Genomic DNA, 22,261 nt, shown 5'->3' with positions numbered 1-22,261 from the left:
GACTGTTTACACCCCAGGAACTGGAGTACTGAGCTGCGGGGCTAAGGCTCCTCCTCTCTCCCTGGCTCCCCACTAGCGCCCCTCCCGGGTTCCCAAAGCGGGGGAGGGGGATACAGAGAGGGAGGGAGAGGGGGCGGGAGAAAGATTCTTTGGCGAATCTCCGCCCACCAGCCCTTTATAACCCCAGGGTCTTAGGGGCCGAGGACCCCAGGGCTGCTCTGCTCACGGCCACCGCCACCTCCACTCGGTTCCCCTCCTGCCGCCAGAAGGGCAGGGCTTCGCCGAGCCTTGGCGGGAAAAAGAACCGAGGGGTGGGATCCCAGTGCAGTATAAAAGAAGCTTTTCGGGGCGTTCTTTCTGACTCGTTGTAGTAATTCCAGCGAGAGACAGAGGGAGTGAGCGGGCGGGTTGGAAGAGCACAGTGTGCGGAGCCGCGCTCCGGGCGTCCTGGGAAGGCAGCTTAGGAGTGAGAGGGGCTTTACCTTCGGGCCTGCCGCCCCCCGCCCCAGATCTCCGGCTGACCTTGCACCAGCGGTCGCAACCCTCGCCCCCTCTGGGAAACTTTGCCCATTGCAGCGGGCGGACACTTTTGCACTGGAACTTACAATCTCCGAGTGAGGACAGGACTCCCCAAGCGCCGGGGAGAAAATTTTTGTCTATTTGGGGACAGTTTTCTCTGCCTCTGCCCGCGATCCGCTTCCCTGAAAGGAGCTCCTAGCGCTCTTTGAAGGCTGGATATCCTTTGGGCGGTGGAAAATCCGGTAAGCACAGAACTGCTGGTCTTGTAATGCTTTTTCTCTGCGTCTTGAATGCAGCGGCCGGTCAGGGTAGTCTTTTCTTCCATTCCTGTGCCTTTGACACTTTTCGCAGAGCAGTTGGGGGTAGGCTGGGGTGGAGCTGGGGTGAATCGGAGTCGGGGTAGAGACTTGTCAAGATGACAGAGGAGAAGGGAAAGGAAAAACCGGGGTGCATTTTGAAATTGGGTTCCAGAGATTACTCTGGGTTGACGCTGATCCCGTCCTGTTGGACATTCTTGCTTTACTACATTAATTGCTATTTGTGTCCTTTGGGGGACTGGATCCTGAGGTCGCTTCTTTTTGGTCAGAAATCCTTCGTATTCTGAGGTCTTTGGAGAAAGGATTACCTTTTGCGTGTGGGATCAAGGTTTCGGAGCCTCTGACTTTTCTAGTCTCCGGGAGGGCATTTAAATTTCGGCTTAGTGCATTGCTGACAGCCGGAGACCTACTCAGAGGTGCGTCCCGTCCGCCAATCCCCGGCGGCGATTCCAACTTGCCCCTGGTTCTTTTAAGAAGTTGCCATTTGGCTTTAAAAATAGTGGCAATAGTAAAATTTAAACCTGACCTCCTCGGTATTAGGACTTAGTGCTGAGCTAGGCGCAGTGACAGAAGGCAAAATTGGGACAGTGATGTGACCGATTCGTTGGGGGAAACCAGGGGGGAATCCTCACATTCCGGCTTGGGATCCGCGGGTATCCCCGCACCCCTGAATTGCTAGGAAGACTGCGGTCAATTGCGATCTGAGCTGTTCGGTAACAGCTGCTACTCTCGGCGGGAGAGGGAAGACGCCCGCTCAGGGTGGTGAATCGCGGCGGGGTCTTTGGTGCAGTGGTGTCTTGAAATAGAGTGTGGAAGGGAGGTGTCCCTGTTATTGAGACCCCCCCTCCCCTTTTATTTAACGAGGCTTGTTAAAGCCGGAGGCTGAGCTCGCCCCTCCAAGCCAGCAATCGGAAAGAAAAGCCGGCAGAGGAAGGAAGGGGGGCGCGCTGGGGGTGGAGAAAGGGGAGGGCGGAGAGGGGCGGCGGCGCCGGCTGGGTAGGAGCGCGGCGACGGCGAGAGGGGACCCGGACCGGGTTGGCGGCGCAGAGAGCTGGAGCGGGAGGGGGGCCTAGCACCGCGGCGCCTCTCGCCTTTCTCCTTCAGGTGGCGCAAAACTTTGCGCCTTGGCTTTTGGCAGACTGTATTCCCTATAGTCGCCTCCCTCAGCCTCTGAAGGAGGCCAAGGCCGATGGCAATTCCTGGGCGTCTGCAGGGCTAAGTCCCTGCTCCAAGGAGGTGGGGACTCCGGAGCAGCTGCTGGTCCGAATGTGCGTGGCGATAGTAGGGAGTGAAAGAGTGCATTCCCCCTCCCCAATACACTTACACCCGAGCGAGCGAGCACCAGCGCGCGCGCGCGCGCGCACACACACACACACACACACACACACACACACTTGGAAGGACAGCAGCACACAGAAAGGGGAGTGGTTCAGGATTGGGGTACGCGCTGCCCCAGGTTTCCGCATCAACCAGAGCTGAGTAACTCTAGCCTTGCTTCCCTTGCTGTGCCCCCTCTAGCAGACAACCACAACGATGCCCCTCAACGTGAGCTTCGCCAACAGGAACTATGACCTCGACTACGACTCGGTGCAGCCCTATTTCATCTGCGACGAGGAAGAGAATTTCTACCACCAGCAACAGCAGAGCGAGCTGCAGCCGCCCGCGCCCAGTGAGGATATCTGGAAGAAATTCGAGCTGCTGCCCACCCCGCCCCTGTCGCCCAGCCGCCGCTCGGGGCTCTGCTCTCCCTCCTATGTTGCGGTCGCTGCGTCCTTCTCCCCAAGGGAGGACGATGACGGTGGCGGCGGCAACTTCTCCACCGCCGATCAGCTGGAGATGGTGACCGAGCTACTTGGAGGAGACATGGTGAACCAGAGCTTCATCTGCGATCCTGACGACGAGACCTTCATCAAGAACATCATCATCCAGGACTGTATGTGGAGCGGCTTTTCGGCCGCCGCCAAGCTGGTCTCGGAGAAGCTGGCTTCCTACCAGGCTGCGCGCAAAGACAGCGCCAGCCCGAGTCCCGCCCGCGGGCACAGCGGCTGCTCCACCTCTAGCCTGTACCTGCAGGATCTCACCGCCGCCGCGTCCGAGTGCATTGACCCCTCGGTGGTCTTCCCGTACCCGCTCAACGACAGCAGCTCGCCTAAGTCCTGTACCTCGTCCGATTCCACAGCCTTCTCTCCTTCCTCTGACTCGCTGCTGTCCTCCGAGCCCTCCCCACGGGCCAGCCCCGAGCCCCTAGTGCTGCATGAGGAGACACCGCCCACCACCAGCAGCGACTCTGGTAAGCCGCCCCGATTCCCAGCAGGATGGGATGGAGGTTGGATGAATCTTCTCTGTTCATTGGCATTAATTCTATTGACCTCTGGTCTCACCCCTTCTTTCCCTTCTCTGCGGAAGGGCTCTTCATCCAGTGCTTCAGAGATCCCTCCCTCCCCTTCTCCCAGACCGCCCTGGTTGTCAGCCCACCTCGCCCTTCCCAACCCTCAGGAATTTCATTTGGGTTTTTAAATCTTCTGGCTTATCTTTCAACTCAATCCACTCCCTTTTACCTCTCCTAGGCAGTTTAATTACCCTGGAAAGGGTGTGAATGAGGGTGAGAGAGCTGAAATCAGGGAGAGTGAATGAATTACCTGCTTCTTTTGACTTCAGGAAAGAGATTTGAATTTTAATGGCTAAGTTTGTACGAGACCCAAGAGAAGCCTTGAAGCAGGGCACCCTTTAGCCTCAGTTCCAGGCAGTAGTGAAAGTTTTTTAAAGAGTTGAGGGGCTGGGTTGGGTTTTTTTTGTTGTTGTTGTTGTTGTTGTTTTTTTTTTTTGGTTTGTTTTTTCATCCTGTTTTGAACACTTCAAAGTTAGTCCTGTCCAATCTGGATTTCTTCAACCCCCCTCCACCCCCCACCCAACCAGGACGTTTGGCAAAGCTGCAAGATGTTTTTATTATTGCACTCCCCGTAAAATAGGGAGTTGCTAAGGTCAGAGCCAGAGGTTTGCAGCTATCACTCACAGCACCTGAAGGGTTCTCGGTAAAGTCCCTTAAAAATAGGAGGGGCTTGGGAATATGCTTTGCTTTGGGTGTGTCTGAAGCCTCATTAAGTCTTAGGTAAGAATTGGCATGCATGCCATATCCAGGTACATGGTAATTTTCTCACCTGTGCCCTAACCCTGTTCTTCTGCCTTTCTGGGGAGAAGGGAAGATGGTGTCTAGATCTGGTTCTTTTATTTCCTTCAGAATCCTTGGTGACATCCATCCTTGGTATTTGCATAGCATTGGTCAAATCCTATGTAAGGAGGCATTCATTACTAACAGTGAACTTTCAATTCTTTCCTTTAGAAGAAGAACAAGAAGATGAGGAAATTGATGTGGTGTCTGTGGAAAAGAGGCAACCCTCTGCCAAAAGGTCCGAATCAGGGTCCTCCCCCTCAGGGGGCCACGGCAAACCTCCACACAGCCCACTGGTCCTCAAGAGGTGCCACGTCTCCACTCATCAGCACAATTATGCAGCGCCCCCCTCCACGAGGAAGGACTATCCAGCCGCCAAGAGGGCCAAGTTGGACAGTGGCAGGGTCCTGAAACAGATCAGCAACAACCGCAAATGTGTCAGCCCCAGGTCCTCAGACACAGAGGAGAACGACAAGAGGAGGACGCACAACGTCTTGGAACGTCAGAGGAGAAACGAGCTGAAGCGCAGCTTTTTTGCCCTGCGTGACCAGATCCCAGAGTTGGAAAACAACGAAAAGGCCCCCAAGGTAGTTATCCTCAAAAAAGCCACCGCCTACATCCTGTCCATCCAAGCAGAAGAACACAAGCTGATCTCAGAAAAGGACTTACTGAGGAAGCGGAGAGAACAGTTGAAACACAAACTCGAACAGCTTCGGAACTCTGGTGCATGAATTGACTTCTCAGCGAAAAGGAGCCTGAATCGCTCGTGACTTCTCACTCCTTATTCAGGGAGAGTAGGGAGAATGGTTCCTTCTTAGAACTGATATCGGCGCTGGACTTCAAATGCATGCTCAAAGCCTAACCTCACAACCTTGGCTGGGGCTTTGGGACTGTAAGCTTCAGCCATAAATGTTAACTGCCTCAAACTTTAGGCATAAAAAGAACTTTTTTTTATGCTTCCCATCTTTTTTTCTTTTCCTTTAACAGATTTGTATTTAAATTGTTTTTAAAAAAAATCTTAAAAGTTTACCCACTTTACCCATGTAAATAGGACCTTAAATGTAAATAACTTTAATAAAACGTTTATAACAGTTATACAAGATTTTAAGACATGTATTATAAACCATAATTTTTTTTTATTTAAATACATTTTCATTTTTAAAGTTGATTTTTTTCTATTGTTTTTAGAAAAAAATAAAATAATTGGAAAAAATACAATTGAGTCAACCCTTGTGCTTTCTTTCCTCTCTCGATTTTCTCTTCCTCAATTACAGATGAACAGAATTCAACCATTTTCCCAAGGTGTACTTAAAAAGCTGGGAAGAGCTAGTGAAGGAAAGGCAAGGGGGTTTCTTTGTTAAAATGGGGCTGGGGGCCTCAAGGCCTTTAAGTTCCTGGGGTTAGAGACACTTCCTGCAAATGGTGATAAGAACCAGAGTTGATAGTTAGGAAAGGGCAAAAGGCGGGTGAGAAGGTTAGAGGCAGGAGGAGAAGCAAGAGAGGTTAAAGATAACAGTTAAATATACTGAGAGGGAAGGGATGGCAAAATCCCCTGCAGTTAACCAACGACGCCAGTCCTCTGTTCACTTCAAGCCAGGGAGAGACTCTGCCCTGCAGAGGAGCTGATTGGGGGAAGGGAGGGAGCCACCTTTTGTTCTTAGCCTGCTGCTCCCAGGTGGCTGGCTGTCCCTGACCCCACAGTTATCTCCTAAGCCTCAGAAGAACCCGAGGAAGGACTGCTACCACTGCCAGGTCTAACCTGGTTTCCAAAATGAGCTGTAAAAGTTCAGAGAGGACTGCAGCACTCAGTGCGTGAAGACATCTTGAAAACAAGTCATGCTGCCATGCCTTTGCTCATTGGTGTGTCCTCAGCTGGGGAAAGCTGCTGGGGAGAAGCCTGAGAATGAACTTGTTCCCGGCACCCTTTTGAGCTTTGACTTCTAGAAGTCTACGGTAGGTAGGTAGAGCCCTCGTAAAAGAGGGACTGTGGATTTCCTCCTACTACACAGATAGAAACAGGCATAAAATGACACATCTGTGCACCCAAGGGATTCAGCATCAATTTAACACTTAGTTCATCCAGTAAGAATAACCCTGCTACCTATGAGAACAAGAGTCATTTAAGTTTCAGTCTTCAGACCTGCTTGGGCATCAGTTCCCCTCTTTTTGTTGGTGGGTTTTCTGGGGTTTTGGGGGAGTTTTTGGGGGGTGGGGTCGGGAGTTAGGCCGTTGACTGCTGCTTAGCCTTTTACTCTGAGAAGCACATAGCTCATTTACCTCTGCCTTACCCATTACTTATTTATTTTACATCAGATCCCTGCTTGCCCCTGGGAAGGAACCAGTTTGGAAATGCTACTGTTCAGATCATAAAATAAAACATACTTAGGCTTTGTCATGTGAGTCATGAAACTCTCCTTCCACCGAAGCACTTTCACACACTCATGACACACGCTCATCATTAGTCCATGGGAAGGCATTTTGGAATGGGTGTCTTTATTAATTATACGTCTCTGAAAACCCGCAGACAAAGCCAGAAACTGGGACGTGTCCGTAGAGGCCAAGGAAGGGACCCTAAATGTTCTAAATGACTCAGTTGTCTCAGAGAAGGTCTCTGGCATCCTGGAGTGGCTTTGGGACTTCAACTTCCATCACTCAGAAGCCAATAACTGTGCCTTTGACCTCCTAAGAGATTCTATTCAAGCATCTAACATTTGGTTTTTCATCTTTCTTTTGGGCTCTTTGAAACCCATCCTGCGCTTCAAACTGTCACACCCCCTCTCCTGAATACAAAGGAAAACACAAAACCCAGACGTTGAGTAGTTAGTTCAAAGGGTAACAAAAGCGGGGTGCTCTTAAACTGTTCTGTCTATGCCCCTTTGTGGCCCTAGGCTGGAGTGCAGCCCTGGAATGACTCACTGGAGAACTGGGAAGAGGTTAGGCTGAATCACTAAGTCCGGGCAAGCCCAGGGAGTAGGGAAGCAGTCCTCGTTAGGAAAACAACTCCTGCTTCCAAATGATCAGGAAACAGGTTTAAAGATCCAGAGTTTGGCTGCAGGGGATGTAAGGGAAGTATCCCAGGTGCCATCAGGGCACCTTTCAAGCTTTACCAAGTCAGGGAATGATGATCTGAGAACAGGACATCAGCCAACTTCCTTCCAGAAAGTCAGGAAGGCTCTTGTAGCCAGTCTGGACTCCAAGGGGTCTGGGACATTGTGCAATCAAATTTGTATGTAACAATCAAGATGGGGGTGGGGCTTTCAGCTCTGTCTGGACTATACAAAATTTAGCTAATCTCTGTCGTTTAGCCATAACATTGGAATTGAGGTCTCCCCCAGAGGATTCTGGGGTGGTGATGCTCAGGGATAGAATGAGGAAGGAAGTGTTATTTCACAATGCTATTTGGGAGCAACAATGGTGACCAACATTATAGAGCAATCAATCAAACTTTAAGATAAATGAAATTTTCATAATCCTAGCATAGTACTTGGATCATTCATTCCAAGCTTGGACGCGTAAGTAGAGTCGTCTGCTGGTCTTTAAGACAATCTTTGGCCGGGCGGTGGTGGCGCACGCCTTTAATCCCAGCACTCGGGAGGCAGAGGCAGGCGGATCTCTGTGAGTTCGAGGCCAGCCTGCTCTACAAGAGCTAGCTCCAGGACAGGCTCCAAAGCTACAGAGACACCCTGTCTCGGAAAAAAAAAAAAAAAAGACAAACTTTGGAACTAAACTTGGGAAAGAGGACAGAAAAAAAAGTGGGGGATTTTCTGTGGTTTATTTACAATAACTGATGATTCATTCAATTAATAATTTAATTTTTTGATATGACTGTTAAAGGACCAACCAAAACTCATCCTTAGGTTATAACACGCTGGAAGATGGTCCTCAAGCCTGTCTGTAAATACACAACTAGGCACCTTCTGGGAACAAACATTTCATTTAAGGTTAGAGAGTAGTTGAGGTCTCTTCCAAAGGATGTAGAGTGTAGAAACAAAATCAACAGTACAAGGACAGGGGCTTCTTTTAAACAAAGAAGCCTGGACTGCGGTTGTATTTCAGTGGCAGGACACTTGCCTGGCAGGTAGAAGGACCCGTGCTTGATTGCCAACACTACACAAATAAGTGAAAAAACTAGACCAAAAGGGTGCCCCTACTCACTATCAAAGCTTTAACAAGTTTCTGTTGTTGCTGTTGTTCAATCTCTTTCCGGAGAAGTCCAACGAACCGACAATTTAGGGAAAATAACCTGGTAATAGTGGCTTTGCCAAACTGGTGTGAGCTGACTAAATGACTGCGTGGACTTCCCTTTTGAGTTTGGTTTCACTCAGTATTAGGCTACTCTAAGCTCTTTAGGAAGACAGGGCTGAGGGGAACAAGTGTTAATGGGATGTAGATCTTCTGAGGCTGAAAAGAATGTCCTTTGTCTCGAAACAATGCCTAGGGGCTCCACCACAATCCACAAGACTCTGCCAGTTGTCACCCCATCTCCTCCTGAATGAACTCGCTAGTGCAGCCAAAGCTCTGTAGGGTTTGGGGACCGGGATCTTTGGGGAAAGCTGTGTTAGAATACACCTGTCACCTGTTTTCTACGCAACCTCCACAACCAACCACCTCAGCTGAAGGACAATGGTTAAATGTGACGATACTGAAGCTTTTATACGGACATGTTTAATTGCTGGCCCAAAGACACATAACACTAACAATAATAGCAGTTAATGTTTACTGTGTGCTGAAAAATTGACATACATTATCTCATTTTATTCTCAAAGCAAGTCCTTTTTTGTTTGTTTGTTTGTTTTGTGTATCCATCGCTGTCCTGGAACTCGCTCTAAAGACCAGGCTGGCCTCCAACTCGAATTTAAACACAGCGAATTTCTGCCTCCCAAGTGCTGGGGTAAGAGGCAAGCGCAACCATCCCCAGTTTGTCCCAAAGCAACACTTAGGAAGTAAATTCTATTTCTTTTTTTTTCTTTTATGGGGGGCGGTAATCTCACTATGTAGCCCTGACTAGTCTAGAACTCAGAGAGCTGCCTGCCCCTCCCTGCTGAGTACTGAGTTTAAAGACATGTTCTACTTTTAAAGTCCGTTTTGTATGCAAGACTGAGACTGGGAGCTGTTGATTTGTTTGCGTTCACGAAAGTGAAACATAGTGAAAGCAGAAATTTAGATTATTTATTCAGTCACACATAGTTGAGTCCCTACTATGCACTAAGCATGTATGTGTGTTGAGGGGTGGGGGGATAATAATAAATAAGACGTAGCAGCAGATCCTGCCCCAGGCACTTGTAGTCTGGCAGAGAACAAAGAAAGCACCAAACGCTGAGGTTCTTTTTAAAGGTGCTATTCTTAATTTATTGCAATGGGAATAGACTCTAGGGCCTCATGCATGCTAGGGAAGTGTTCTATGATGAGCAACAACCCACACAGACTGTGGGTTCTTTTATTAAAAATTTCAGAACTGGAGAGATGGCTCAGTGGTTAAAAAGCACTGGCTGTTCTTCTAGGAGACCCGGGTTCAATTCCCAGCACCCACATGGCAGCTCCCAGCTGTCTGTAACTCCAGTTTCAGGAGATCTGATACCTTCACACCAATGCACATAAAATAAAGTTAAGTAAATTTTAAAACAAGTTTCAAGGCACTTCCAACACAGTAGGTGGGAGTTCAATTCCTGGGAATGAGGAATGAGAACAGATTGAGGAAGTCCTGAGAAAGAAGCTAAAGGAAAAGTCCGAACAGCTGATAACAGCGAAGCCCAAATGAAGGAGAGCTAATGCCTAAAAGGATGCTTTGCCATTCAAACTGTGTCTTAGAGCAGCAAGAAGTACAGCAAGGATCGACTGAGTTAGGAGAGAGGCTGCTTCTCCAAGCCACTCCTTCTATCTCCACCCACCCACCCAGTATCCACCAGGATACTTCATCTGCTTGAGACAATGACTATAGTTAGCTAATTAGCTCTCTGAGCATCCAGCCCTCCTACAGTACTTTGGTTTTTGTTTGCTTTTGAAACAAGATCTCACTATGCAGGCCAAGCTGGCCTCAAACTCTCAAACCTCCTGCCTCAGCCCCTTGGGTGTTGGGAATATCAGCAGCCTAGGATACCATGCCCCAAGCTTCATGCAGTATTTTCTTTTTCTTTTTTTTTCTTTTCTTTTTTTTTTTTTTTTTTTTTTTTGGTTTTTCGATACGGGGTTTCTCTGTGGCTTTGGAGCCTGTCCTGGAACTAGCTCTGTAGACCAGGCTGGCCTCGAACTCACAGAGATCCGCCTGCCTCTGCCTCCCGAGTGCTGGGATTAAAGGCGTGCGCCACCATCGCCCGGCTCATGCAGTATTTTCTCCAGGAATTTCCACAGTGTGACTCTCGGATACAATTAGATTTATATTCTCAGTTAGGATTCTATTTTTGTTTTGTTTTGATTTATTTTGGTACATGGTTTTGTTTTTGTTTTGAGATAGAGTCTCATATTGCCCAGAATGGACTTGAACTGTACGACTGGGGATAAATTCAAACCTCAGGACCTTCTACCATCTCCCAAAATGCTAGGATTACAGGCTTGAACCATCGCCTCTCCCAGAAAATGTTCTAACGAGTCCTGGAACTTGATGAAGTCTGAGAACAACTGTCTCCTTCACCATAGCAAACCGAGCCATCATTTCAAATCACAGACATGCTGGGCACTTGCTTATTGTAAACCTCTTCAGTGGATTCCTGCTACCTACTGGATGAAGTCTAAAGCTATCCTCCCATCCTCTCTGATACAAACACTCACCACCCACCTATCCACACACACAGCAGCCAGTTAGCCTCACTCAACCTTCTGTGTTCACCATTAGTAACATTGAGACAAGGCCAGTTCGGGGATTCTACCTCCATCCTTCTAGATCACATGTCCTGCTGATCAGATCAACATCTGGAAGGATGGAACCTCCTTGGTCTTGCTCAATTAGTGCCTGGCATGAAAGCGCAGTTCAGCACTTCTTTAAACGGCTGTGGGAAGGGTTTTTGGATGATGCCTCTGGACCTGAGCAGGAGGTGAAGTCGAAGCAAAGTTGCTTTAGGCTGCACAGCTAGAAAGGCAAGGAAAGAGACAGGTACGTGGAGTGAAGAAAAGGGTTCTGACTGGGCGTGCTTGGCATGATTTGATTTGGAGCTGATAAGACAGGTGTAATGGATTTCCATGATGGTAGGCTAGACTCGAGAGGGAAAGAATTGCAGACCGAAGAGAAAAAGAAATCCAAGCGGCCAGTCATAGGTGGGTAATCCTAGCAGGATGGCTTTGTTTCGTATGCTCAGTGTCTGGAGCCCTCTCTGTGCTGTTCGTAGAATATGACTGAGTGTGGAGAGGAACGTTTCCTCCCCTCCAGGTAAGGATTGCTGGTGGTGCCCTCAACTGACCAGGCAATTCCCATTCTTGGGCCCCCACAGGTCTCTACCACCACAAGTTTTTACGTCTGTCTTTGGAGAAATCCGTGTTTAAATCCCCACCCTGCCCCCAGCCACCTCTGCTAGGCTATTGAGACAGGGTCTCTATATTGTGATGCTCTGGCTGTCCTGGAGCTCCCTGGGCAGATCAGGATTCCTTTGAACTCACAGAGATCTGCCTACCTCTGTCTCAGGAATGCTGGGATTAAAGTCGTGCACCACCACATCTAGTTCTGCTAACATTCTTAGGCACAGGGAGTATGTCTTCTTCTTCTCTCTTTGCATCCTAAAGACCAGACACATTGTCGTTCAAATCTGGCTTCAGCTAACTGTGGTAAGGCACGTCTTTAATCCCAGAGGCAAGGCAGGCAGGCAGACTTTTGTGTAGGCATACACTACTATTCCTGACTTCTCACCAATTCTTTTCCTTTTTTTAATTAAATTAATTTTTTTTTACATCCTGACCACAGTTTCCCCTCCCTCCTCTCTTTCCATCCCCCAACCCCCACCTCTGCTCTGTCCCCCATTCCCAATCCTCTCTTCTATTTCCATTTAGAAAGGGGCAGGTCTCCCATGGCTATCAACAAAGCATAGCAAATCAAGTTGTAATAGGACTAAGCTCCTCCCTTTGTGTTAAGGCTTGGTAAGGCAATCCAGTATGAGGAATAGGTTCCCAAAAGCCAGTCAAAGAATTAGAGCCAACCCCTGCTCCCACTGTTAAGAGACCCATAAGTAGACCAAGCTACACAACTGTCACATATATACAGAGGGCCTAGGTCAGTTCCATGCAGGCTCCCTGGTTGTCGGTTCAAACTCCGTGAGCTCCTATGAGCCCAGGTTAGCTGTTTCTGTCTCACCAATTCTTGATGACAGCATTTGAATAGTTGTGCCAGTTAGCAAAGGAGAAAGATCCAGAGGAGTGAAATAATTTGCTGTAGCACTTTGGGGCAAAGAAAGGCAAGAAATGGAATTCAAGCCCAGATCAGCCCCATCACTTCAACCTGCCATCTCACACAGGTGGCCTTCCATGGTCATCTTGGGGCCTTTGCTTCCAGTATGGCACCTTAGAGAGTGGTTTGTCCTCCATGGGTGGTGGCAGGTCTGGGAAGCCAAACACACGGAAATGGGTCAGAGACCTGGAAGCTTCTGTGAGACAAGGGCACTCTGGTTGGGAAGGTAACAAATTTATCTTATAGATAAAAGGACAGATAGGGTATGGGTTATATACACAGAGGAAACATCTTCAGAGCAGATTGGGACTCTACTTGTGTCCCTCAGGTACACTTGTGATAGCCTACAGGCACTCTGTCCTCTTGTTGATGCTTCCACCTCCTTTTGGCTTTCTCCTCCTTGTCTATTCTTTTTGTTTTGTTTATTTCTGTTTTTTGTTTGTTTGTTTGTTTTTCAAGACAGGGTTTCTCTGTAGCTTTGGGACCTGTCCTGGAACTAACTATTGTAGACCAGGCTGTCCTCAAACTCACAGATATTCACCTGCCTCTGCATCCCAAGTACTGGGATTAAAGGCATGTGCCACCACCATCCTGCCCTATTTTGTTCTCTCTCTCTCTCTCTTCCTCTCTCCCTCTCCAAAGATTTCTGCATCCTAAGCTATTTTCAAATTTTCCACATAATCAAGGATGACCTTGAACTCCTGCTCCTCCTCCCTTCACCTCCTGAGCACTACACGGTTGCAAGTCGGTGCTGGCCTTATAGGCACGTACTACCACACCCAAACCTTTTTGTAGTCCCGAACTTTGAGCTAGGCAAGTTGAGCTCTGAGCCCATCCCTCCTTTTGGCATTTTCTCTTGCCAAAATGGGAGTGGGCCGGGGCAGTCTGAGAAAGCACCTTGCCCTCCTTTAACCAGAAGTTGCCCGGAACAGCAAACCAACTTGAGTCTTCCCTAGTGTCCCTCAGTGATAAAGTCTGTGCTTAGCAAGTTTTCGGTCCTGGATTCAAACCCCAACACACAAAAAAGCAAAAGCTCCGCAAGACAAAGACACGCCTCCCTAAAATGACCCAGGAGCAGAGCTCAACAGCCCAAACACTCCCTTGCTGAATAGATCCCTGGAGACCAAACTGTGTGGCTCTCTTAACACCTGGCAGTGCCCATTCCAAGCCTGCGCCTCACGCTCTCCGCTCTGACTTCCCAGTTCTCTAAGTCTCCAGTCAGAGCCTTTGAACAAACTTCTTCCAGTACTGAATGAACCAGGGGGGACTTTCTGTTCATTCCAACTAAAAAGCCCCGAGGGAGGTGGAACATTCCTCACATTCTCTCTGCACTATCTCTCTTGCTCTCTTGCTTTGAGAAAGGCAGGAATATTAAGGATTAGAACAAAGCAATACACACACACACATACACACACACACACACACACACACACACACACTCCTGGTCCAAGGCTCGTTTTCAGCCAGTGTTGTTCCTTAGCTTGCACATTTTGTTCTTGCACTATCTTCAGCTAGGGTTCGTGTGTCCTGAAGGTTCTCCCACAGACACAGCTGATGGTGGGTGGTCTGGGCCTGATAGGGTCTTGACTTCTGCTTCAGTTTTTGCTCCCACTGTCTAGAAGTTTACTTCAAACCCAAATAAGCTTTTAACAGTTCAAACACAGTTCTTGTTCAAGCTTTTTAGACTCCTGCTTGAGAAATCCGTATTTTGTGGCCAAGATTGCACTAAGGTACTTTCTGTATGTTGGTTTGTTTGGTTTGGGGGGTTGGGGGGAGTTTGCATGAATCATCATCATCTTAGCAATTCTATGGATTGCACAATTTGATTAGTTTAATCGCATTCGTGAGGGGAAAAAATGGTCTTCAGAATTAGAGTGGTTGTTCTTCAAATGCCAAGGTCACATTGCTAATGACCTCATATAATCCCAGCTTTGGCTGACACCAGAAACCTGCTTTCAGATCCCAGGCCTGCACTGCCTGGAAAAGTCTCAGTGACATCCAATTCCAAGGGTTCTCAAATAACAGAACACCCCTGAGATGGGAAGGCTGAAAAAACAGAATCATGGGAAAAATTTTTCCTTGAAATATATGTTATAATTTCAACACCATAAAGTAACAAGTAAAAAACAGCCTCACCTCTTTTGACCACAAAGAAGGACATCATTGAAAGTAAAAGGGGTTGTTTTAAACAACTAGGTCTTGTCTTCCTAGATAAACCAGGGTGTAGGTTCACCATTTCACAGGGAAAGGGACCCCGGCTCAGGAATATGCAAACCACAGGGCAAGCACTGGGAAGGGTACTGAAACTCTCGCAACACTAGAGAGACCTGAGAATTCCATGGATCTTCCTGTTTATGCCTCCCAGTACTGAGTTGGACATTAAGGGCAACACATCCAACACCTTTACATGTCTTGGACATAAGGCTCAAGTCCTTATGGCGTAAAGCTTCAAGCACTTTACTTTACTTACCGGCTGAGCTATTTCCCCAGCTGAGACCCCTCTTTTATTGCGAGGCTCTATCCATCAGACCTAGGATCCACCATCATCTAGTATGACCCCATTTTAACAAATGACATCTGCAAAGATGTGGTTTCTAATAACATAGTGTTCTGAAGTTCCTGGTGGACATGATTCGGGGAGGACAGCTCCGTCCTGGGCAGATGGAAGAGCCTGCATTCATGCAATATAAACCTGCATTGGGGCTCGTGTTGGAACTCAGAACAATTCTACGATCAACTTCTAATGGGAAAGTGCAACATAGCAGTAATCCATATTGGAAGCTCACACATACACACACACACACACACACACACACACACACACACACACACACAAACCCCTGAAATTCACCCATTTAGAAACTGGAGGTAGGAGGATCTTGGGAGCTCAAGGTCAGTCCAGATTATATAGTGAGTACCAGGCCAGTGGGGACTCTGCAGCAAGACTCTGACTCCAAAGCAAATAATCGTCACCACTGCTGCCCCCCCCCACCATCATCATCATCATTATCCTCATCTAGGTTAAACTTCTTCACGAGGGTAAAATGAGCTCAGATTGTTGGAAGAAATTTCTTTCCTGCATGAGGTCCTTTGCACATCCAACCACACCCCTTCCTTCCCTTTTTGACTTCACTTTCTCTTCCCACTCTCTGCCCACCAACACCTCCTCTCTTCTTTGGCTCCTCCTAGCAGCCTTGAATGTCTGGCTCGACAGCAGCTCAGAGGCCTGCCCAATATCTCTCTCCCTCGTGTGTGTGTGTGTGTGTGTGTGTGTGTGTGTGTGTGTGTGTGTACGTACTTCCCACCAGCTGAGAGCACTCTCTTTTCCTTGTCCCATAACTCTGTGCCTTCAAGGTCCCCAGAAAGCTGAACTAAATCTGCAACCCTTGTCAAATATCTTAGCCACATGCCCTTCAGACTGTTTTCTCCGCAAGTCTCGAGCTTCCTCATCTCAACTCCTCGCTCTTGGGCCTTCCTCTTTTTTGGTTTTGGATGTCAACTTATTTCGGGTGAAAAACTGGCTGCCATCAGATTGGCTCTCCTATTTGCCAGGCATCTGTGTGCCATACCCTTCTCATGCGAATGTCACCCACGTTCTCTAGGGTTCTCTTCATGGTTTGTCGAAAGTCATGCAGCTAATTCATGGAGTCACACATCAAAGCTGGGTCCATCAGATCCCAGCACACATTTTCTTCTTCCCTCTGCTGCAGTATTAGGAAAATGGCCCTCAGAACTTTTGATTCAACAGGCTCCCCAGTTAATCTTTCCCAAAATACACAGGGCCACTCACTGGGTATGTTCTGTTTTTTTCTCTTTTCCTTTTGAAAATGCTGTTTTAAATTTATTTTGCTTTGGTTTTGTTTGTTTTTCAAGACAGGGTCTCTGTGTAACAGTCCTAGCTGTCCTGGAACTAGCTCATATAGACTAGGCTGGCCTCGAACTCATAGAGATCTACCTGCCTCTGCCTCCCAAGTGCTGGGATTAAAGGCATGCACCACTACCGCCCAGCTTTAAATCTTATTCTGTATCAGGATTACATTGTTGGCTATATGCTGGCTTTGAACTCAGGGCATTTCTCTTGCCTCAGTCTCCCAAATACTGGAATTACCTGGGTAGGCCATTCCACTTGGCTTACTCTGCTATTTTCTTGATGCTCAATAGACTCCCTGAATTTCCCCTAAAATCGCTGGGGTGGCTATTGGTAAGGACTGCTGGTAAAGAGGAACGCATTATCAACCTGTCAATCACTTCCAAGTCATTTTTTTCTCATGATAGCTGCTTTGAGTTTCTAGACGTGACCATTTAAGTCTGAAAGTGCAAACTTTTCAAAATTGAAAACTACTCTTGGTTGGCAGATTTCCACGAGGCTTGATTCAGCACGTTCTGCATGCTGAGGACAAGCTGCAAAACACCCTCAAACCAGAGTCGCTAAAGAGCCTCACATACTGACCCCCCACACACACATATTCATGAAAACTTCTTGAATTTTCATGAACAAACCTTTTCTTTTCTGCTTCTTTGTACCCGCTGCTCCTTCTGCCAGACACCTCTTAAATGCACCTATTGACCTGTTAGCTCATTCTCCAAAATAGCCGAGCTTCAAGGAAGGCACTCTATCCTCCTCTGTTCGAGGGCGGGGTGGGGGGGGACATCTGAACCCTAAAGTAGCCCTGGTTATCTCACATAAAAAGCGAGGGGAAGATGTTAAAACCTGGGCCTTGCCCCAAATCTACTAGGTTGGATTCTCTAGGGTGGAGCCTGGAAAGGCTCACCTTAACAAGTTCCCCGGGTGCTTGGGAAGATCCTGGGCTGAGTTTCCCAGAATTGAGTCATCGCTTCTTCATCTTCACAACTTCTATCCTGCCCTGAAAGCCAAGTGAACAAATATTTCAGAGATGCTTGCTATGCGCTCAGCCCCAAGTGCATAACACAGAGTCAGCTCACGTAATGGTTACCGTAACTCAGACTATATGGAGACTCTTCCTAGCACTATGTTGTTAAAGGGGAAACCGAGGCACGGAAAGATTAAGAAACTGGTTCAAAGTCACCCATCAAATAAGAGCTGAACTCCCGATTACCGCCAGTATTTTCTGACTTGGTGATGTTTGTGGATTTCTTTCCTTAAATCACCTTGCTTTAGCATGTATATATTTCAAATATAGTGCAAAAATCTGTGAAAATGGAGACTTTGGGATGTTTGCACACTGTTGGCTACCCAGGAACTGGGCAATGTGAGAAAGGATCACAGTGAGTTCGTATCTGTGAAATGAATGAATGAACCCAATATAGAGGTTGGGTGCTGGTTCCACTTATCCCTCATACTCACTAAAATGATACTGACATTAACATTTAAAAGTGTGTGTGCCGCCGGGCGATGGTGGCGCACGCCTTTAATCCCAGCACTCGGGAGGCAGAGGCAGGTGGATCTCTGTGAGTTCGAGACCAGCCTGGTCTACAGAGCTAGTTCCAGGACAGGTTCCAAAGCCACAGGGAAACCCTGTCTCGAAAAACCAAAAAAAAAAAAAAAAAAGTGTGTGTGCCACTTGGTACCTGTATATCCCAGGTATGAAAACCTCTGAGCTGGAATTGACATCTCATTGTGCTGACTATAATTAACTGGAAATTTTCTATCAAGGGTATTAAGTTCCTGTGCACAGGGACTAGAATGATTCCTCTTGTTATTGGATCAAAGCCAGCTGAGTAGCATTCTCGCCTCTTGCCAGAGAGCAGGCTACAGGGTTCATTCCAATGCAAGCTATAGATTGTTCTTTCAAAACCTTTGAGATCTAAAAGGTAGTGGCTAGATTTAATGGATGGTAAATAATAATAATAATAATGGTAAGGGACCTGGATTAGTGCAAAAGGAGGAGTTCTTGGCTTGCCTCTTAGACTGGGGAGATCTCAGTCTCCCCTTTACCCGGCACTGTGCACAGGTGACCTTTCTCAAGCTGAACAGAGAAAGATTATGTCATCATTGTTCACCAATGTATCTTTAGAATTTTTCTGGTGCCCAGAAGAAAGAAGATACTCAATAAAAGAAACCATAGGTTGCTGGGAGTTGTAGCACATGTGTATAGTCTCAGCCATTCTGGAGACAGAGGCATGAGGCTACTGCAAATTTATGAATTTGAGGAAAGCTTGAGCAATATAGCAAAATCACAGTTTCAGTAAGTTTATGCACATGTTTTCTAGAATGCAGACTGAGATGGGAGTGGGCTGTCGAGCTGGGAAAAGGCAGCCACACAAATTCCTAGTGTTTTGAAGCTGTTGTTTTGTAGCCAAAGCTGACCTCAAGCTCATGATCCTCTTGCCTTGACCTCCAGAGTAGCTGAAATTATAGTCATGTGACCATACCCTACCCCCCCCCCTCTCTCTCTCACACACACACACACACACACACACACACACACACACACACTTGAAATGTTGTATCATGTAGTCCAGGCTAATCTCATACTTAGTGTGTAGGTAAAGCTGGCCTTGAACTCCTACCTCCACCTTCAACAATTTTAGACGATAAGTACTCACCATCATACTTAGTCTCCTGCTCAAGAATTTTTAAAATATGTTCACCTATTCACTATTTAAACACTTTCACTTACTCCTAAAGGGGGAAATTTGCATAGCAATAGACAACTGATATACCCATTTAAACAAATTGTTCAATCGAGGTAGGAGGTTCTGTGCTATTGGACATGCCTAGCTTGCTTAGGCCCTGGGCTTGATTCACCAGCACTATGTTAGATCATAAAGGATAGGTTGATAGGTAGCTAAGTAGATAATAGGGAAATAGAAAGATGATGGATAGACAGTGAGATGGGGGAGAATAGACAGATAGTTCCCTAAGTATAGTCATACGGTGTGTATTTTAAAGACTTGTATCTCATCACACTGTTGGAATATGGTAGGGTTACCTCTCCTATCCCCCTTAGTTAGGTTTGCCCTCTGAGCTGCTTTGGCCAAAACAAGGTGAGTAGACCTGAGATTTGATGTTTGGAGGCAAATATTTTCAGATGCAGTACATGTACCACCATGAATGTACCACTTATTTCCTGTCTGATAATCCTGGAAATCTTGCAGCAGCATCATTGTGTTCCTGGCTCAAGAGGACATAAAACAGACACCGAGTTAGCCCAAGGGAAATAGACATTACAAGAAAGAAATGAAACTTTTTGTGTGTCAAGAAGATTTCAGAGTTGTTTGTTACGGTAACATTGCTTTCCTTTCTTTTTTTTTTTTCCTTCAAGACAGGGGTTCTCTGTAGCTTTGGAGCCTGTGTCCTGGAACTCTGTAGACCATGCTGGCCTTGAACTCACAGAGATGCACCCATCTCTGCCTCCTGAGTGCTGGGATTAAAGGTGTGCACCACCATTGCCCAGCAGCTTTCCTTGTCTTCACTGATACAAACCACTAAGTCTCTTTGACTGCTAATAATGCTGATTTTGTTGTTATCATAGTTCTTGTGTTCAAATCCATGACCTTGTACATGCTAGGTAAGTGCTCTACTGCTGAGTTACATTCCCAACCCTCATAACTGCAGTTAAACTCAAATCACAATTAATCTCAGCCTTTAGCTATCAGCTATTAACTATCGTCATTGTTTTCCTACATGATTAGTAATTTTTACATATAGTCTAAAATAAACCTTTCGATATATGCTACTGCATACTAAGGATATTCATCAAGGACCATCAATTCTTTAAAGTTAGCTTTACGGCAGTTCATGACAAAAACTTCTGTCTCATCGCCAAATAGCTCTGTCTTAGAGCACAGAGGCTGCAATTATTGTATTATTCTTAATACACTGATTTTATTTTAAGCTACAGAGGTGTTAAGAATAAATAACTGAAAATGTTTTTTTCTTTCCCTGGCAGCTGGAAAGCTCGGAGGCAAGTTTCATCCCATCTACAGCAGGCACTCAAGACTTCATGACTCCTTTTTCAGTATTAATTTTGTCCTTGGCTTTGTGGTATTTTCCTTACCCCCTTTTCTCTTCTTTCCTTACCATTGCTTCTGATTTTAAATAAGTTCTTTTACATGTATTTTTTTATTCAGTAGATGGGTGTGTACCTGTGCCACAGCATGGTGAAAAGATCACAGGAAAACTTCTGGAGTCAGTTCTTTCCTTCTGCTACATCTGTCCCAGGAATCACATTCAGATGGTTGGGTTTGATAGTATGCTCCTTCAGCGCCAGAGCCATTTCATCGGCCCCATAGGCTCATGTGCTTGAATGCTTGAACCCTATAGGTGGAACTATTTTGGGAAGGATTAGGAGGTGTGGCCTTGTGGGAGGAGGTGTGGCCTTGTGGGAGGAGGTGTGGCCTTCTGGAGGTCTGTTACTAGAGGTGGGCTTTGAGGTTTTAAAAGCCCTGCCAAAGGCGCGATAGTTCTGCTCTCTGAGGCAGACGCAATCAAGCTCCAGCTCAGGATGGACTTAGGCTAGAATCTTCCCCGTAAGCGCACCTCAGTACTACACACTTTATTAGAAATGGGCTAGTCCAGGTGCAAGAGTTAGCCGAGTAGGGGCTAGATATAATGAGCCAAGCAGTGTTTAAAAGAAAAAAATAAATAAAAAATAAAATAAAAAAATAAAAGCCCTGCCAACTCCAGTCTTTCCCCCTCTGCTTACTGCCTGCAGATTGGGATGTAAAGCTCTCAGTTACAGCTCCAGGGCCCCTCTAAACAGTCAGCAAGCCTCCAATTAAATGCTTTCTTTATAAGATTTAATTTGGTTATGGTGTCTCTTCACAGCAGAACAGTAAACAAGATACCCCTTCATTGTGATTTCTTAACTTAAAAGTGAGCACCTCACAGCCATTTTAATAAGAGGAAAAAAGTAAGGAGATTCTAGATAGACATAATGTCAAAGTGCCTTCCAGTATATTATGTTAAGGCCAGCAAAATGGCTCATTCTAGTAAGGGCATTTGCTGTAGAGCCCGAGGACCTGAGTCTTGGCCCTACCGCACCATAAATAAATAAATTTCATGAAATAAAAATATTTGCTAATGCCATAGATTAGTGCTCATCTTAGTCCTAACTAGAGACACCGCTGTATGTAGTGGATGATGATCAATACAGAAACTCATAACTAATCAAAGCTCTGGAAAAAATGAGTGCTGGGTGCTCAGATTTAAAAATGGGACATCTGTGTCACTCCCTTCAAGGTTCAGAGAACATTAGAGTGGAAGCAGAAGGGAAATAAGAGCCAGAGAAAGCAGGGAAGGGTGCCATGAAATGCTGTCTTCTTCCGGACATGACATATTCATTGTTCTCGTGAACTCCCAGGAGCAGTGCCTACCTGCGCAGGCATGCCTACCAATATCCCGTCATGGATCAGGGAGAAGCTCAGCCCTTTCACCTCCTTGAGACATTTAATGATTGCTGGCAAGAAGAGGTGCAGTTATATTCCTCAGTGATGTGGCCATTGCTTAAGGAAATACCCACACACATGCTCGCACACCTTTTGATAATGAATGAAACTAGAGAATAGGAAGATAAAGAGGAAGAAGGCAGCAAAGGGAATAGGCCTTAATCCCTCAGACCAATAAGGTTGGAGAGAACTCTTTGCAAAGGACAGAGGGGTCAAAAGGATGAGCTATATAATTCACAGGGCCCAGTACAAAACGGAAACAACCTATTGCTTGTTCATACAGTAATAATCTTCAGGTGTCTACCTCAGAGCATTAAGCCAGATGACAGTCTTTCTGTGTGGGGATCCTACCTATGTGTGACCACCTCCTGAGGACAAGTGATATGCTGTCATAGACCAGGGGAATGAAGTCTTTCTCAGCCCACATGCTGGATCATGATGGCTAGCAGGAGCCAGGTATTTTCTAGTAGCTGAAGCCTGTTTCCTGGAAGTAAACAGAGCCCAATTGTGTACAGT

The 22,261-nt window shown here is 46.7% G+C and overlaps 1 protein-coding gene and 1 long non-coding RNA gene across 5 annotated transcripts in view; one reads left to right on the top strand and one right to left on the bottom strand.

Annotated features, from left to right (window-relative positions):
- The window catches only part of LOC142844803 (uncharacterized), a 59,824-nt gene that overhangs the window by 23,284 nt on the left and 14,279 nt on the right, over positions 1 to 22,261 (bottom strand). The gene's annotated exons all lie outside the window — the stretch shown is intronic.
- Positions 208 to 5,211, top strand: Myc (MYC proto-oncogene, bHLH transcription factor). 3 transcript variants are annotated; one of them, XM_075960923.1, is made up of 3 exons: positions 208 to 761; positions 2,358 to 3,126; positions 4,177 to 5,211. In XM_075960923.1, the coding sequence occupies exons 2-3, from the start codon at positions 2,370 to 2,372 to the stop codon at positions 4,734 to 4,736; spliced, it is 1,317 nt and encodes a 438-aa protein (XP_075817038.1). In that variant the 5' UTR covers positions 208 to 761; positions 2,358 to 2,369; the 3' UTR covers positions 4,737 to 5,211. The 3 variants fall into 3 exon arrangements, with proteins under 3 accessions (XP_075817038.1, XP_075817041.1, XP_075817039.1); XM_075960926.1 differs by having other exon boundaries at positions 738 to 761; positions 2,355 to 3,126; XM_075960924.1 differs by lacking the exon at positions 208 to 761 and adding an exon at positions 1,857 to 2,104.

Source organism: Microtus pennsylvanicus, chromosome 2 (assembly GCF_037038515.1).
Source record: "Microtus pennsylvanicus isolate mMicPen1 chromosome 2, mMicPen1.hap1, whole genome shotgun sequence".
Taxonomy (NCBI): domain Eukaryota; kingdom Metazoa; phylum Chordata; class Mammalia; order Rodentia; family Cricetidae; genus Microtus; species Microtus pennsylvanicus.
This window is presented reverse-complemented; position numbering and strand designations above follow the sequence as displayed.